Source organism: Emys orbicularis, chromosome 1 (genome assembly GCF_028017835.1).
Source record: "Emys orbicularis isolate rEmyOrb1 chromosome 1, rEmyOrb1.hap1, whole genome shotgun sequence".
NCBI lineage: Eukaryota > Metazoa > Chordata > Testudines > Emydidae > Emys > Emys orbicularis.
This window is the reverse complement of record NC_088683.1, coordinates 234,102,889-234,122,332: the sequence shown is the minus strand read 5'-3', so window position 1 is coordinate 234,122,332 and position 19,444 is coordinate 234,102,889. Positions and strand designations below refer to the sequence as shown.

Here is a 19,444-nt window from a genome sequence, read left to right as displayed (position 1 = left end):
ATAATGGGATGAAACTAAACTAGGAAAAAATTGGGCAAGATTGAATTAGCTATTTCTTAACAGCGAAGACTATTAGGCTCTGAATCTCCCACAGGAAGTGGTGGATGCCTCATTGACTGAGTCATTTAAAAACTACAATACATAACAGTCTCAGGAATATACTGTTGTAAACAACTGGATGGCAAGAGGGAGGGCAATATTATGTCTATTCCATCTTTAATGCTTATGATTCTAGGCTCTCAGTTTCTCATCTTTATAAATATGTCCTTAGAGTAGGGAGTAATGGAAGTGAAAGAACATGAATGATATGAACCTACCTCCTGGCCATCTTTGTCTGTGCTGTCTTCTGCATGGCTAGCCACCGTAAAGAGGAACTGCAGGAGTCTGTGTAGGGTGTCGCAGTTACAGGGAGGTAGAAGATAAATAAGAAGCTGTAAGGTGCTTAGTTGTTCATCTGGCTCTAATACTAAGAGGGAAAAAGAAAAATATAAGAAAAACGTTGAAACTAACCTAAATGCAATGCACATACACTCTGTAATGCTCCAGCTAAAATAATAATATAAGAAAAGAATTGTTTAAGGATTTTACTGTCCATGTTTCCCATACATTTTTAAAGGTAGGTTGATACAACTTTAAATATATATCAGTTGCACAAAATATTTATGTTTTATTCTGTGATCTTGTCCCAGCCAATAGTGGAGTTGTAGGATTAATAGTGTCTGCTATTTCAGATTTCAATTCTGCTTAAGTTATTGGAAACAAAAGTAGGGTTTGACCTAATGTGCCTTACTTTATATTATATATATTTATACTGGATATTGGTGGCTGCATATATTGGGCATTCAGGAGAATTTTAGTTTTAAAGTATTCTATTTGTATTTATGCTTTAACCATTTTTAATTAGTTTTCTTACAACTTTCTTTCCTAGAGTGTGACTAGGAAACCTGAAAAGTAGCAAGAAAGAGCACATAAATTCTGCACTGTCTGTAGCCAGTTCATACTTCTAAATGCAATGTTAGTCAACAGTAGAGATAGGCCTGAGACTGGATCTCAAATCTGAAACCCACAGATGGATCTGAGTATACATTTGAGTTTGCAGGTTGAACATCTTTCTTATATGGGCTAAATTTAAACACTCAGAAATCTGGCAGAGCTTGAATTCAGATTTTCAGCTTGAGACCTCGACAGGCAGGAGTATTTTGAACCATGGTTGTGAGGCCCATGAATTGTCATGAAGTTTGAATCTGGGTGTAAGATTTGGATCTTGGGTTTCAGCCTTTGTGATGGGGTGGTGTCCAGTGGTCAGCCCACTCAATCACGTGGCTTGGCTCTTTAAGGTTTGAAAGGTCCTTATAGAATAGGGGTTATTGATAGAGAGGACGCATTCCTGGGAATAAGTGGTGCTTGGGAGAAAATCTCAAGACTCTGACTCTGAGGCCTGGTCTACACTGGGGGGGGGGAGGGAGGGGGAGATCAACCTAAGATACGCAACTTCAGCTATGAGAATAGCGTAGTTGAAGTCAACGTATCTTAGGTTGACTTATCTTGTGTCCTCACGGCGCGGGGTTGACTGCTGCCTCTCCCCTGTCGACTCCGCTTCCGCCTCTCGCTGTGGTGGAGTACAGGAGTCGACGGCAGAGCGATCGGGGATCGATTACTACCCGCCAATACGGCGGGTAGTGTAGATGTACCCTGAGGATTAGGTAGGGGCAACTGTGGGAGAAGCTGGCTAAGGTCGTATAGCAAGTTTAACTACCGCCTGTTCCAGGAGGACAGATGAGGATTCCTGGCTTAAGGAGAGAGTTGAAAACTGCCTGAATTACTACCCAGGAGAAGGGAGGATGAATTACTCCTCCAGGAGAAGGGAGGAGGTTCCTGTCTTATAGAGAAACAGTGACTTTTGAAGTACACCCTGCTCCAGGAGGAGGGCTGCGGACTCCTGGCTTAAGGAGAGGAGTGATAACCACTTGCATTACCCAGGCTCCAAGGAAGCAGTCCTGAGACCCAGTGCCACACCAGAGGAATAAAGAACTGTGAGCTGAGGAGGGGTGAAAGACTTTTTGTTTATGTTCATGTGGGACTGCTGTTGAAGGGACTTGGAGTACCCCAGGAGGGGACTGAACTTTCAAGTGTGCAGGCCAGAGGCTAGGCCATGGAAGACCCAGACAGAGGTGACCAACAGGAGGAGGCAACCCAGGGGGAGGCTAGCAATCAGGCACCCCACTGAGGACACTGGACAGTGAGTTCCTTTTGGACATGTGGAGTTCACTCTGGGCTAGGGCCCCATGACAGTCTGGGTTAATTCCAGTCAATAGCTGAAAAAGTTAAAAACCATTTATAATGCCTATAAGGCAAAACTCCTGCAAGAGGAGGCAGGAGAAAAGAAACATTTCTTTGGCATGATTATTTTTTTAGAGAGGGGCTGTATGAAACTGCTCAGAGGTTTGGAACACTAGAAATAATCCAGGCATTAGTGGATTAGTGGGCAGAGTGGTAACAAGTCCATGAAAAATGTGGCATAATCACATGGCTCTGTCATTTACCTCATTACTCCATAAAGCCCCCAATCCAAAATTTGGATCTAATGAGATAGACTCTTCCATCTGAGCAAGCCCCATTGATTTTAATCTGCCTTTGCAGATCCAATTATAGAATCAGGGCTTAATATATTATATGGATACCACCCCCATGTATATGGTGTGTGTATGCATGTGGATAGATAGAATGTGATTTTCTATATACATTGAATAACCTCCATGTTGCTGAGAATTTTTTTTCTGTGCTGTATCTATCCAGCATCAAAAGCAAGTAAAGCCCTTTGCAACATATGAGAAAATTCACAAATATTTGTAATGAACTGGAAGTAGAGGGGGCTAGGGCTCTTAACTCAAAGAAGAGGTTGTAAAGCTCACAGAGAGTGTTGATGAAGGCGGTGTAAAGTTCTTTGGTGAGAAGTGGATCTGGCATGTCTCGTAGAAATTCCTTTAATAAAGCAGCAACGTCATGGATGCTGTGTTCTTCTTCTAGCACAACATCTACACCACGGTCAAACTCTTCCCGTAACTGGAAAAAATCAGGACAAAAGAATAGTCAAACCACTGCATCCTCATTAGTATAGTACATTACCTAAGAGAACATATTTTTAGATATGGATTTACCCACATTAACATTTCATGTTTGCTGTTCCTGGGAAGGGCAGGCACACAACTCACATTTAGTTGCTGACTATTTCCATTATTATACAGAATCCCTGGTGTCTGCCAGATTCATTTTTTTTAAAAGGGGAGGGGGATATTTCTGTTTTTCAATTAATTTATGGTATTCTTTTATCAAAAACAGAGTGCAAATGAATTTAATGCTCATGAAAATAAGAGAATAATATACTTGCTGGAACCAGTTATAATAAGAGTATGTAATAGACACGGTTTCCCCATACAGCCTTGCTCCATTATCCCTACTGTTCAGCTCCTAAGCCCTTCAGGAGCAGAGAGAGACTATAAGTCATGCTGTATAGTGTAGCAATTTTCACAATAGGAGTAAATAACTAAGAACAGGCCAACAGTCACATTTCTCTTGTGACCGGAGATTGCATTGGAATCCAGGTTTCTAGAAGCAAGAAGCCATGTTTGCGAACACATTGTGGCCCCTTGCGCTGATATTTCCTGCTTCTCCTAACCATTTATTTATCTTCACAAAGTGATCACCATTAAAAAGTGAACAAACAGCAAAGTGACTTCATCACAGATTCTGAGTTCTACTGTTGTTTCTAGCCACAATCGCAATCAAGAGCACAAATAAATGAGAAGTCCAGAACGGCTGGCAGCAATAGACTTGCCAAAGCGGACATGGTGAGTCTATGGGCTTGTCGACACTACCACGCGGGGTCGATCTAAGATACGCAACTTCAGCTACGTGAATAGCGTAGCTGAAGTCGACGTACTTAGATCTACTTACCATGGTGTCTTCAGCAACGATAGACTAGTATAGACGCGATAAATCGACCCCCGCTGAATCGATCGCTGCCCACCGAGCCAGCGGGTAGTGTAGACAAGCCCCAAGTCATTAGCCCTACCTTCTACTTATACACTGCCAATTTTGCATAGGGAGTGCACACTGAACCCTGTAAAAGATTGTCACAGTCCCCCCCTTTCCAGTATGTGTGCTACCCCAGCACCCACAGAAGTATTCTGCACGTGCCTTCTTCAAACTGAACGCTCCCCCTGTTAGTCTTGTATTCAAAACTGAAATAGTGATTTATGAAATTATGTTTTCCAGGAGTACAGTACTTCAAACCTTTGCTAGTATGCAGGGGAATTTCAAATATTTAAATTATCCCAATGACTAATTATAGGTAAATGTGGATAGGAACAAAAAATGAGGGCCCCTCCCCCCCAACCTACTTGTAGTGGACTGAGGTGTTTACAGGCAAATCACAGACAGAAGAGCAGGCAAATCACCAGGAAAGTATATGCTTGCATTGATCTTAGTCTTGAGCAATGGGAAATCATGTAAATGTAGATGAGTGTGGAAAATGTCACATTTTCTAATGCAAACTTGGTCCAAAGTTGACACTTTGGGAGTGTTTAAGGGCCTGGTGTAAAAACTGTGGGTCCCCTTTTCACTGTGAGCCTTGCTATTAAGTGTGGGATTCCTACACTTGAGCATGAAGCCTAGACCAGCCAATTTGTTCTTAATCCATTATTACACTTCCCTGCCCATGAGACCCTGCTTTGTGGGTATCATTTTTCCAGCTGACGACTTCAAGGGATTCCATTCACAAGCCAATGCCAATCCTCAGATTGTGTGGCAGAGTTACCATGGAGCATCATGAATAGAGCTGAGCAAATAACTGATTTTTTCAGTTTAATGGCCAAACCAAAAAAACCCCCAAAGCAACCTTGTTCTGGTTTATTTGAATTAACATTTTCAAAACAAAATATTGAATTGAAATGATATTTTCTAAACAAAATGGACCCCACATGGTGAGGCAAAGCATTACCACTACTTCTAATAATAACACCTACCTCTTATATAATGCTTATGGATTTATAGATCACAAAAGGTCACCAGGATGGCCTCCAAAGGGATGTTGTAATTAATAGAACATCAGACATACATTGTCCATGGAATTATTTCAGTTTGAGATATAATACAAGAGGTATAAAAAGGCAATGTCTTTCCATTTCTCATTAAGAGATCTCTCAGACACATTGCTTTTAATTACATTGTTTTCATCAGACTTTAGGAAGCATACCTGGTAAGCATTAAACAATGGTTTCCAATTGAGGTTTAAGAGATTACAAGTAAAACGGTTTATATATTTGCAATTGCTCTAATGCTTCCTTCCCTGCTCAACAAATCCATTGGCACAAACATTTCTTTGTTCTTTGCAAATAAATTCACCTGAAATAGAAAACTCTCATTTCAGAAAACCCTTGTCCATCTTGTATGCAGGAAAGCCTGTGAACAGTTGTAGAAGCACAACTAAAAAAGTGTTTTGCAAAGGCTTCTATGGTACAGAAAATGGACAGAATTTTAATTGAAATCAGACCTTACATATCCCCCACTCTACGTTCAAAAGGTCCAGACATTTCCATGTTGTTTAATAAAATACATGATTTAATTATATAAATTAGTTTTATTTAATACAAAAATACCAAACTGTTTTGCCTTGCTACGTTTTTGAAAGCTTGGTAAAAGGAAAAACAGGTAGTAAATGACTTTCAAAGTGGAGGTTAGCTCATTGCCTAGTTAATGACTGCCCAGCCTCTGGTTCATTCCATGGGAATGATATGATTGTAGGTTTGAACTTGCCTTTGCTTAAACAACAGATATTTTGTAGTTAAAGCCTGTAGCTCAAATGGTAACTTATTTTTCCATGATTTTGCCAATTTAGTGGGTGATCTGTAAGCTATCTTGGTAGAATAAAAATGTCTAACTTCTTGGTACATAGCCCACTCAGTTGTCAGAACTGGCATACAGTAATCTACAGCAATAAGGGATATTGAATCCTGCCTTCCAGAATGCAGAAAGCAGAGCTAGAATACCCACTTCCAAGAGGACCAGCCCTGTGTGATGCAGGACCTCAGGTTTTCAGGATTTGGTTCATCCCGCTCCTTCTTTTTGCTCTTTTGTACCATGTTGTTTACTTTGATACCTCCCTGTAACTGCTCTACCTCCAAACTTAGTATAACGGGTAGTGATCAATGGCTCGATGTCTAGTTGGCAGCCAGTATCAAGCAGAGTACCCCAGGGGTCGGTCCTGGGGCTGGTTTTGTTCAACATCTTTATTAATGATCTGGATGATGCAGTTAATTGCACCCTCAGCAAGTTCTCAGATGACACCAAGCTGGGGGGAGAGGTAGATATGATGGAGGTTAGGGATAGGGTCCAGAGTGACCTAGACAAATTGGAGGATTGGGCCAAAAGAAATCTGATGAGGTTCAACAAGGACAAGTGCAGAGTCCTGCACTTAGGAAGGAAGAATCCCATGCACCGCTACAGGCTGGGGACCGACTGGCTAAACAGCAGTTCTGCAGAAAAGAGCCTGGGAATTACAGTGGACAGGAAGCTGGATATGAGTCAGCAGTGTACCCTTGTTGCCAAGAAGGCCAATGGCATATTGGGCTGTATTAGTAGGAGAATTGCCAGCAGATCGAGGGAAGTGATTATTCCCCTCTATTCGGCACTGGTGAGGCCACATCTGGAATATTGTGTTCAGTTTTGGGCCACCCACTATAGAAGGGATGTGGACAAATTGGAAAAAGTCCAGTGGAGGGCAACAAAAATGATTAGGGGGCTGGGGCACATGACTTACGAGAAGAGGCTGAGGGAACTAGTTAGTCTGTAGAAGAGAAGAGTGAGGGGGAATTTGATAGCAGCCTTCAACTACCTGAGGGGGGGGTTCCAAAGAGGATGGAGCTAGGCTGTTCTCAGTGGTGGCAGATGACAGAACAAGGAGCAATGGTCTCAAGTTGCAGTGGTGGAGGTCTAGGTTGGATATTCGGAAACACTATTCCACTAGGAGGGTGGTGAAGCACTAGAATGGGTTACCTAGGGAGGTGGTGGAATCTCCATCCTTAGAGGTTTTTAAGGCCCGACTTGACAAAGCCCTGGCTGGGATGATTTAGTTGGTGTTGGTCCTGCTTTGAGCAGGGGATTGGACTAGATGACCTCCAGAGGTCTCTTCCAACCCTAATATTCTATGATTCTATGGCCTTGTCTACACCCAGCCGCTAGTTCGGCGGCTGGGAATCGAAGTTCCGGGTTCGATTTATCGCGTCTGGTCTGGACGCGATAAATCGATCCCGGAAGCGCTCGCCGTCGACTGCGGTACTCCAGCTCGGCGAGAGGAGTACCGCGGAGTCGACGGGGAGCCTGCCTGCCGCGTGTGGACCACGTCTGAACCGCGGTAAGTTCGAACTAAGGTATGTCAACTTCAGCTACGTTATTCACGTAGCTGAAGTTGCGTACCTTAGTTCGAAGTTGGGGGTTAGTGTAGACCAGGCCTATAACTAATAGATGTTACAAGGCTATCCTCTGTCACCCATCCTTTAGTGTGTGTGGCTGCTGGGAGAGAGTATGAGAGTTAACTCCCAGCTCTGTCTTTATCATTGGATCCCCCCATGGTGCAGAATCTTTGCTTTCTCAATGTTCAACTGAGACTGGGACTTGGATGAGAGAGAACTGATTGAAATTAATAGGGGTAAGAGAGGTGACACTTAGGAGAAGGAATTTGGGGGTCGAAGGGGTTGATTGCTCCCTATATAATTTAACATCCCACAACTTCTGTGCAAGACATTTGTAATTTGGGTTTAATTTGTGATCGTCAACTCTTCTGGAATCTTAGATAGAACTATCAGCCAATAGTACTCCCGCTCCATTCAGTCCAGGTATTTGTCAATTTTTCTTTCAAACCTAAACCTTGTCACTGAAGTCTACTCAAATCTCATGCTCTACACTGCTTCTTCAGGTGTGAGATGATCCAGACTATACTGAGATTGCTAACCTGCTGAGACCCTTACCAATTTCACCAAAGGTGAAGGTGGGCAGTTAAAATTGGGCAGAGGGAGCAATTCTTATTTGACCATTTTTGAACTTGGAAAAATCAGCTTTGGTTCAAGATTTAGGTTAGAATTCTTGTTTTCTTTGAACTGTTTTGCTCCTTCCTGACCGGAAGGGGACTGGAAACAGCCTACTCAGAGCTACCATAGATAGTACCCAAATACCATAAAGTCACTTCCACAAAAAGCTCTACTTTCATCAGCTCTGAGGGGGAAAAAATAATCACATTACTGGAAATTCTATAGGTGAATCATCAAAAACAGTCAAGTTCATGTAACTAAATGTCTGCTCACCTGTCTGACTCTCTTTTTTGAGCTTCCAACTCTGAATATTCCCACTGTCTGGAGACCTGCAAGTATAGCATATCAGTAGACTGTTTCACTGTTTAAAACTCGGTCAGAAGCTGCATTGAAACAAAAGCAATCTGAGCTATGTGCATTAGTACCACAGTAGAGAATAAAAGCATTTCTCTAAACATGTGTTTACCCAGCTCAGGAAACTTAAGGTGCCTTGGGACAAGGAGTTTCTCAATTTAATAAAACTTTTGGATTACCTGACCTGCCAAACTGTAGATCAGTGCCACTTTTTGTGCCATCTTTTCAGGAAATGGCAGTGCTAAATCAACAGGCAGGCAGACAGGTGGATGTTGTGGTGGCAATTTTGCTTCAAGGGGCAGCACACCCAGGAGTGATATCACAGGAAGGAGAGAGACAGGAGAAGTGTCCACAACTAACAGAGCTGGGACACTGGGTGGGGGCACAGGGGATAGGCCTTAGGACACTTCTGGCAGTCTGGGATTTTAGAATTCCCCCCTGGTTTTGTGTGTGCCTCTGAAAACAAGGCTGAGTGTTTTCCCGAGGAGGCGGGAGAAGGAGGACATTTAGGTTGAGCAAGAGCTGTGAAGAACTTGACCTGACAGGTAGATACAGCAGAGACTGGCTGGGAAGGAGGTTTTTATCAAAAGGGAAAATGAAAAGAAGTTGTATTTGTACTTTTGGCAGGTTGCTTTTTAGTTGTTAGTCAGTCTGGTCACTTAGACTGTAAGCACAATGGGCGGGGGCCTTTATGTGTTTCCAGAATACAAATAATTAATAATATTTTGCTGCTGTATGAATATTCATGAGATATTCACTCACAAGCTAGTGAACATTAGTAATCAAAGAACTTGTCAACAGGTCTCACTTTATAAGCAGGTTGTTGTTGAGTGATAAGAATTTGAGATCATAATAATAATTGGTTAAATGCCTCGGTAAATAATGTTATTACCATGAAGTGGGTTAAAATATATTATAAATGGGTTAAATATGTGTACCACACTAAACATTATAAGAGCATGTGTATATATGCTTCTCTGAGTATATAATGTTTAGTTCTACATACATGAATCCTAATAAAAAATGTATCTTTCTACCTAAAGCAAAATGAAATACACTTACCATGTTTTTCTACATGCTGGCAGCAGCTATCTACAAGTCGGGGAACCTGTCTATAAATAGGGTTCAGACTTAGTTTCTTATCCCTTGCCTTTTCTTTCTTGCTTTGAGCTTCAGCTGGCAAAGAGAGTTGTAGAGCTTCTAGCAGTCGGGACTGATTGTCATCAAGATCTGTAATAGAGTCCACAGACATTGCGCCCTGTAAAGTACACATATGTACAATCAGTAAGGATGGAATCAGCTAAACAGCTCCCTTCCCACAAGAGCATATATAATGAAGTCTTATATATTAAATAACATACATACAAAGTGCCCCTGATTCTCCACTTCATGACACTGTTTTACACCAGTGGAGTTATACCAGTATAAAATCAGTGTTCTGGAGTGGAGAATCAGGCCCACTATATAAAAGAAGCCCAATTCACTGTTACTCTGCACTTTGTGTAATAATCTATACTAGTGCAGAGGGTATAAAACAGTACCAAATGTTTTACACCTACGTTGTGCTCATTTTTACTAGTGTAATTGATAAAGTGCAGGACAGTTGTAAATCAGGCCTAATGTGTGTGTATATACATTATCTATATAAACATATACATATGCATGTATGTGTATATTCACACTTTTTTATTGGGCCCACATCACTATTTTTTCTGCATCTTGTGTAATAACCCCAGTGAAAAGGAATGCAAAGTGTATTATACACACACACACACTTTATATGCATAGACACATCTACAGTATTTCAGATAACTCTTCATGATCCAGCAATGTATTTTTACTTTTGAGTTGTGAAGGACCAGGGATAGGCTCTATTTGGAGCTCTTTTTTGACAATTCTGTCTTTTCTATTCTAAATATTTTTAAAACATTTAACATTTTAATAAAATCTTTAAATACATACATTTTTGAGCTAGAGGAAGGCACAACCTCCCATGCATTGAAAAAGGCTTAAGAGGTAAAACACTTCCAAAATTTGACACCTAAAAATGAAGGTCAGCTATTCTCAAATACAAAAATGATTAATATCCCTATCCAGTGTTGCTGGAGCCACGTTGGTCCCAGGACATTAGAGAGACAAGGTGGGTGAGGTAATATCTTTTACTCAATGTTGGTTCAACAAAAGATATTACCTCACCCACTTTGCCTCTCTAATATTCCTATGACATTATTACATTCGATAGACTCATCCTGTTTAAATTCCTAGGCAAAAATCTTTTGGGGATACAGTTAAGCTTGTCGATCACAATTAAATTAAAAAGATTTTTTTTTAGTAAGTGTTTTAATTCCATTGACATTTATTTGCAATCTAAACTGTTTCTTAATGAAGGTTGGCATAGTAATTTCCTTTTTTATTTATAGATTATTTTAAAAACCTTGATATAAAAACATCTACTGTAAACATCTACTGTAAATTTATAACTAAAGATGTGATGTGAAGGAATTCAGTACATGTTGTTCTATGGAACATAAGCCACTGTAGAATTCAAATCCAATACTCTGCTGGAAACCCTGGTAACCTCTTTAAATGCAAGATGTTCTGCTGACTGAGTATACAAATTCCACAACCTGCGTTGGTGGAATATGTAAGCCCATAGAACCTCAGCAGTTCAGATGACAGAAGTTACTAATTCTGCTGGTACAATTCTCTATCAGCCCACGACTGAACTTTATAAATATTTCTAGCCCTTGGACAAACTTATAAAGTCCACTGGGATCTGACTGAAAATTAAAATCTTTCAGTTATAACATCTAAAATAAGCATATGACCTTATCAGAAATAGTCCTGTTTCCCAGATCTCATGGAAGACTTATGAATAAAACAAGCTCGAAGTTGCTAGACCAATTCTTTTTTGAGATTCAGTTTTACAAAAATAATGACAAGACCTTTCACAAAGTCAACTTCACCTCAATTTTCAGTTTCATTCTCTCAAAATGCTTTGTCTGACTCCCCTCAATTCCTCCCAAAGCGCGCACGCGCGTGCACACACACACAAGGTTCATTGGCTACTGACCACATACGTAAACTGCATGTAGAAATTACTTTTTTTGAGGATTTTGGACCCGGGGGGGGTGTCAAAATTGGGCTTACAGTGGAGATCTTCTTTTAAACAATGTAGGATGAGATTTTCAAAACATTCCAATTTGGCTTAACTCTGCTCCTATTGAAGGGCATAAAGGAATTCCCATGGACAGCAATGGGCGCATATTTCAGTTAATGCTGAGAGCTATTGAAAAACCCCACCCACAGTCACTACTGCAGATCCAGAAATACTACTTGACACTGCCATCTCAGGAGAAAGTTTATTCCCCTTACACAACTTGGTTAATAAAAGAGATGGGACTGTGCTCACACTATTTAAGAGTGCATTTTGGCATAGACAATATATTAACATAGGGCCAGAATCATCCCTGGCATAAGCAGGTGAAAATCTATTGAAGGCAATGTAGTTGCACCACCTAATGACAATAGCCCTTTTGGTCCATCGCAAAGTTCCTACGAAGAAAAAGCAACAAAGGTGGTCTCAGTTAGAGTCCTGACTAATGTCCATGCCCCATCGCCACCACAACTGGCACGGAGCCTGAGCTGAGAGGCCAAGGATTGACTATGTAAAATTAATCACCCGCTCATTCCTTGCAAGACTCCCTCCAGTTCAGGGTTGAAGCACATTAGCAGGTGGTATTGACAGGATTGCACTGCTGCTTTTACCTTCAATACACATTTGACCATTTACTTTGATATATTTAATGGGAAAAGAAACTTTGGGACTCCCAGAATACATTGCCCAGTAGGTAAAATGTAAGAGGCAGAGTACCCAGAGTCGGTATTATGGAACGGAACAGTTTCCAATGCTTTCTCTTTTCATCTGTGATGTTGGTAAAATATCTTCCAGGAGAAAGAGTGTGGGAGTAATAGGACAAGAACACCCCTGCAAGTTTACTTGTGCATCGGAGCATGTATTTCAAAATCTGAAGTTGGGGGTGCAGTATGAAAACTATACCATACTTTTCTGAAGGCCCCGGGAGTCTCCTGCCAGAAGTAAAATACAATATGTGTTTCTAGGAATGACCGGAGAAGGGGAGTGGTAGGCTACTACCAAATCTCAAGAAAGCAAAAACACTTAACAATATTTAAAATATGTCTGCAATATAAATAGATATTTGGAAACGAATACAGGACTTGGCTAAAATCCAATATATAAATCAATCTATCCCATTTTAAAGGAGATTGAATGAAGAAGAGACAACATAATGCAGTGTCTTTAGAACACAATCTGAAATATGGTAACAAGAGTACAATCTCAGCAACTTCACACAAAAAAACCTCCCCAAATACTTCATAGGTTTCTTGATAGTATCTTTTTCATTTTCACTAAGCAGTGACAGAGAGGACACAATAGCCAACTTCAAATATCTGTAGACTGTTAACAACAAAGGGAAAGGAATTATTTATGGTAGAGGTAGAGGTAATGAGATAAAACTGAGAGGGGATATCTAGACTGAATATTAGGAAAAACTATCCGATAGCGAAAGGCCTGACTGTGGAATAGTCTCCCACAGGAAGAGGTGGTAGCCGCATCAGTTGCAACATTTAAAAGTAGGTTAGAAAAAGCACTGGAGAATATCCTGTAAGGACAACGAGGAGTCCTTGTGGCACCTTAGAGACTAACAAATTTATTTGGGCATAAGCTTTCATGGGCTAAAACCCACTTCATCAGATGCAACCTAGCTTATGCCCAAATAAATTTTTAGTCTCTAAGGTGGCACACGGACTCCTCGTTGTTTTTGCTGATACAGACTAACATGGCTACCACTCTGAAACCTATTCTGTAAAGAACACTCCAATAACGGCTGGGGAATGGACTAGACTGACTTAATAAAATGTAGAAATTAAAGACAGAAGTGAAAATGTGAGGTTGTTATAGTTAATAATTTAAACACATTCTAATTAGAAAATTAGGGCTGCTTCTACTTCAACTGCTAACCTTCGGCTACACTTTTATTTATCTCTGAAGTGAACCGTATGACATTACATCGCCATGACTGTGTATTGAAACTTCAGCCACAACACACTGCAAGCTGAAGTACTGGCTGCCATCTCTCTTGTTCATGCCAACAAGGTGTCAAAAACACAGAATGCTAGGAACTTAGCACGGGGGATGCGGGGAGAGAGACATCTTTTAGATGAAAAATTAAACTTAGGTTTCTTCTGCTCATGCCTGATGGCTGTCCAAGTGAAAATTAAATATCTCACAGCACTTTTTGAAAAGGAGTAGGGAATGGCTCCCATCTCCTGATCAATAATTCTCTCTCTCACTAACACAGATTCCAATATCTATGGCTGAATATAACATACTACTGAATTACTGTCCCATTTACTGTAATTGTTTTGTACTACTGGAATCTAACTTACTGCTTGTTGTAATTTGGGATACACTGTATCGAATACTGCATAAAATCCATTTTTATTTTGTTAACCCTATACTTTACAGAATCCCACACAGTACTTCCCCTAAAAAGCTTTGATGTGGGGGGAGGTGGAGAAGAGTGAAGGCCGCTGAGGATTCCATGGGGACATTTCTTTTTTCCTTAGCTCCTCTGGTTTCTCCAACACTTAGATTAGTTAGCAGGGTTTAATTTTTCTCCCCATTTTTCCACATAAAAAGGCAACGTGAGTAGCATTTATGACAGCTTGTTACAGTACCTTCTGGGTTTTTTTGTAAAGAGCTCAAATTGTGACATTATTTACTTTACTGCAATGTTGCATCAGTTCAGAGCACGGCATCAAGCTATAAAGCCCGAGGGATGAAACCCCGCAAATAAGAGGCTTATCAGATATCCATATCATATGCAGGAACAACATTCTATTTCAATTTAGGCATTAATGACTAGATCTGACTCCCACTGACATCAGCACTAGTTGGGTCAGGTCCCAGTGCTCAAATTCTCTGACTAGCACATGGCCTGAGGAGCTGGGCTGGGCATTACACAGATGTGAGCAGTAGAGGGAGGAATCTTCCTTTGCAAACATCGTCTTCTGCATAGCATGGTGATTGCAGACACCTGTGCTGACCCTAGACTCCTGCCCCCACCTCATGCCACAGAACCACACTGGTTCTGCTGCCAAGGGAGCCCTCCACGAGCTGAGGCAGGGGCCTGATTTGCCACCAAGGGCCTGATTTGGATCTCACACATGGTTTAACCTACTGTTATTTTCACTAACTTTAATAGAATTGCTCCTGATTTACTCTGAGGTACGTGACATCTAAATCAGGCCATAATTATTTTTACTAGTGGATGCTAATAATTAGATTCATTAATTTCTGTTTTTTTGGACTCTAAATTAGAATATGAATACCTATGAACATCAGTCACACATGTGTAGTCCATCTACCATCACCAGTTGAAAAAAAATACACAAGGTCAGAGGCTGCAGAACTGGACAGGCCAATTCGAACCAAAGTGGAGGAAAACTGAAAGCCTCATATCCCTTATGGTGTTGTAATAATCATGCAGTGTCCATCTTGTTCTCTCCTATCTTGTTCCCAGTTGGGAAAGAAGGCTGACTATTAAGATTACAACTTCCTCCATTAAACAGGGATGGCTCGAACCACAACCAGCTTTATTTAACTGTGGTCAGATACCATCAGGCACAAGTTTAATTTTTGGTGCTGACCAGAGCCTGAGGCTACAGCAGGTTCCCCAGTGTGCATTAAGCTGTTATGGGTAAACTTACCCTTCTCCTGGCACGTGGTGCTGGCTCTGGTGTATTAGGGGAAGTGGATTCATTTGGTGTTTCCGAGGTCGAGCTAAGAGATGAGTTACTGCTTGAGAGTTCTTTGTTCTGTCTTTTAGTTCCAAATGGTAAGAGAGAGGCTACAAAGTCTGACACATCTTTCTGCTCTTCTCTCTGAGAATCCTGCTTGAGTTTGTAGGCCCGGTCATTAGCAATTACTTGGGACAAGGGCATTCCAAAAGCCTGCGGTACGAATTCTGCAACAAGAATAGAATTATTTATTTGTTAAATTTGTTTCACTTTATGCCAACTTGTAAAAATAGTGATCATCCCAAGACTCTTGATGTCTTTGACAATTTTCAACTATATAACAATCTCATTACGGTAACAGCTCCCTCTCAGTAATAACTCCCAGATAACTATATACTAGCAGCACAGTGAAGAGGAAGCATAGTCTGTGGTTAAGGCACTATAATAGGCTTGCTGGGAATCTGGATTCTGTTCCCAGCTCTGTCACATGCTGCCTAGGTGACCTTGGAAAAATCATTTCAGCCTAGTCTATACACAAAAGTTGTATAGACTTAACTATGCTGGTATAGATAAAGCAGTCTGACCCCCATGATGTGGGCGCAGTTATACTAGTATAATGGTACTTTATGGGTATGTCTACACTACAAAATTAGGTCGAATTTATAGAAGCCGGTTTTATAGAAATCGGTTGTATGCAGCCGATTGTGTGTGTCCCCACATAAAATGCTCTAAGTGCATGAAGTCGGCGGACCGCGTCCACAGTACCGAGGCTAGCGTCGACTTCCGGCGCATTGCACTATGGGTAGCTATCCCACAGTTCCCGCAGTCTCCGGCGCCCATTGGAATTATGGGTTGAGATCGCAATGCCCGAATGATGCAAAACAGTGCCGCGGGGGGTTCTGGGTACATTGCGTCAGGCCCCCCCCCCTCCGTCACAGCAACGGCAGACAATAGATTCGCGCCTTTTTACCTGGGTTACCTGTGCAGACAACATACCACGGCAAGCATGGAGCCCGCTCAGCTCAGCTCACCGTCACCATATGTCATCCGGGTGCCGGCAGACGTGGGACTGCATTGCTACACAGCAGCAGCAGCTAACTGCCTTTTGGCGGTAGACGGTGCAGCATGACTGGTAGCCTTCATCGGCGATCGGGATGCTGGTAGCTGTGGGGCTGGCAGCCGTAGGGCTGCATTGCACCAGCCCCTTACCTTTTGCCTTTTGGCAGTAGATGGTTTATTACGACTGGTAACCGTCCTCGTCGGACAATGATGGCTATCAGTCGTAGTATACTATTTTCTGCCAAGTATTGTCTGCTAAGCACCCAGAAGAGGCCGAGGGCGATCTGGGTGCTGGCAGACATGTGGCTGGCACACGTGGGGCTACATTGCTACACAGCAGCAACCCCTTGCCTTTTGGCAGTAAATAGTATATTATGACTGGTATCCATCATCATCATACTGCCAAGCGCCCAGTATTTGCTGCCAAGCACCCAGAAAATGCCGAGGGCTATCAGTCATGCTGCACCGTCGTCTTAAGATGTAAAAAATAGATTTGTTCTGTATTCATTTCCTTTCCCCCTCCCTCCGTCAAATCAATGGCCCGCTAAACCCAGGCTTAGGAGTTCAATCTCTGGGGGGGGGGGGGCATTCTGTGTGACAGTTGTTTGTATTTCTCCCTGATGCACAGCCACCTTTCTTGATTTTAATTCCCTGTACCTGTACGCCATGTCGTCACTCGCCCCTCCCTCCCTCCTTCCCCTGGTCCTTCAGATACTAGTTTCGCGCCTTTTTTCAGACCAGACGCCATAGCTAGCACTGGGATCATGGAGCCCGCTCAGATCACCGCGGCAATTATGAGCACTATGAACACCACGCGCATTGTCCTGGAGTATATGCAGAGCCAGGACATGCCAAAGCAAAACCAGGACCAGCCGAGGAGGAGGCGATTGCAGCGCGGCGACGAGAGTGATGAGGAAATGGACATGGACCTAGACCTCTCACAAGGCACAGGCCCCAGCAATGTGGAAATCATGGTGTTCCTGGGGCAGGTTCATGCCGTGGAACGCCGATTCTGGGCCCGGGAAACAAGCACAGACTGGTGGGACCGCATCGTGCTGCAGGTGTGGGACGATTCCCAGTGGCTGCGAAACTTTCGCATGCGTAAGGGCACTTTCATGGAACTTTGTGACTTGCTTTCCCCTGCCCTGAAGCGCCAGAATACCAGGATGAGAGCAGCCCTCACAGTTGAGAAGCGAGTGGCGATAGCCCTGCGGAAGCTTGCAACGCCAGACAGCTACCGGTCAGTCGGGAATCAATTTGGAGTGGGCAAATCTACTGTGGGGGCTGCTGTGATCCAAGTTGCCAGGGCAATGAGAGACCTGGTGATATCAAGGGTAGTGACTCTGGGAAACGTGCAGGACATAGTGGATGGCTTTGCTGCAATGGGATTCCCAAACTGTGGTGGGGCGATAGATGGAACCCATATCCCTATCTTGGCACCGGAGCACCAAGCCACTGAGTACATAAACCGCAAGGGGTACTTCTCAATGCTGCTGCAAGCCCTGATGGATCACAAGGGACGTTTCACCGACATCAACGTGGGCTGGCCGGGAAGGGTACATGATGCTCGCGTCTTCAGGCACTCTGTTCTGTTTCGAAAGCTGGAGGAAGGGACTTTCTTCCCGGACCAGAAAATAACCGTTGGGGATGTTGAAATGCCTATCGTGATCCTTGGGGACCCAGCCTACCCCTTAATGCCATGGCTCATGAAGCTGTACACAGGCAGCCTGGACAGGAGTCAGGACCTGTTCAACTACAGGCTGAGCAAGTGCAGAATGGTGGTGGAATGTGCATTTGGGCGTTTAAAAGCGCGCTGGCGCAGCTTTCTGACTCGCTCAGACCTTAGCGAAAAGAATATCCCCATTGTTATTGCTGCTTGCTGTGCGCTCCACAATATCTGTGAGAGTAAGGGGGAGACATTTATGGCGGGGTGGGAGGTAGAGGCAAATCGCCTGGCCGCTGATTACGCGCAGCCAGACACCAGGTCGGTTAGAGCAGCACAGCAGGGCGCGGTGCGCATCAGAGAAGCTTTGAAAACTAGTTTTGTGACTGGCCAGGCTACGGTGTGAAACTTCTGTTTGTTTCTCCTTGATGAAATCTCCGCCCCCCCCCCCCCACCCGGTTAACTCTACTTCCCTGTAAACCAACCACCCCACCCTCCCCTACCCTCCCCCCCTTCAAGCACCACTTGCAGAGGCAATAAAGTCATTGTTACTTCACATTCATGCATTCTTTATTAATTCAGCACACAACTAGGGGGATAATTGCAAAGGTAGCCCGGGATGGGTGGGGGAGGAGGGAAGGAAAAGGACACACTGCAGTTTAAAACTTTAAAACTTTAACACTTATTGCTCGGGAAATCATCTAGGGTGGAGTGACTGGGTGGCCGGAGGCCCCCCCACCGTGTTCTTGGGCGTCTGGGTGAGGAGGCAATGGGACTTGGGGAGGAGGGCTGTTGGTTACACAGGGGCTGTAGCGGCGGTCTCTGCTCCTGCTGCCTTTCCTGCAGCTCAACCATACGCAGGAGCATATCAGTTTGATGCTCCAGCAGCCGGAGCATCGACTCTTGCCTTCTGTGTGCAAGCTGACGCCACCTCTCCTCTTCAGCCCGCGATTCAGCACGCAACTTCTCCTCTTCAGCCCGCGATTCAGCATGCCACCTCTCCTCTCGCTCATATTGGGCTTTTCTAAAATCAGTAATTGACTGCCTCCACGCATTCTGCTGTGCTCTGTCAGCGTGGGAGGCAGTCTGTAGTTCAGTAAACATTTCATCACGCGTCCTTCGCTTCCGCTTTCGAATATTCACTAGCCTCTGTGAAGGAGAAACATTTGCAGCTGGTGGAGGAGAAGGGAGAGGTGGTTAAAAAAGATACATTTTAGAGAACAATGGGTACACTCTTTCACGTTAGATTTTGCTGTTCACATCACACAGCACATGTGCTTTCGTTACAAGGTCGCATTTTTCCTCTTATATTGAGAGCCTGCAGGTTTGGTGTGAGAGATCACTCACGCAGTGCCAGGCCACAGATTTCAGGTTGCAGGCAGCCATGGTAAGACACAGTCTTTTGGCTTTTTTAACCTTGTTAACATGTGGGGATGGTTTAAAACAGTACTGCTCTCAT

General features: G+C 43.1%; 1 protein-coding gene across 1 annotated transcript in view; it reads right to left on the bottom strand.

Annotated features, from left to right (window-relative positions):
• ARHGAP6 (Rho GTPase activating protein 6) overlaps positions 1–19,444 on the bottom strand; it is a 510,221-nt gene that overhangs the window by 36,285 nt on the left and 454,492 nt on the right. Inside the window, exons 4-8 of the mRNA XM_065416311.1 lie at positions 15,234–15,490; positions 9,501–9,696; positions 8,358–8,413; positions 2,913–3,063; positions 318–466 (exon numbers count right to left, since the gene is read on the bottom strand). Of these exons, the coding sequence (XP_065272383.1) occupies positions 318–466; positions 2,913–3,063; positions 8,358–8,413; positions 9,501–9,696; positions 15,234–15,490 (809 nt within the window). The remainder of the gene's footprint in view (positions 1–317; positions 467–2,912; positions 3,064–8,357; positions 8,414–9,500; positions 9,697–15,233; positions 15,491–19,444) is intronic.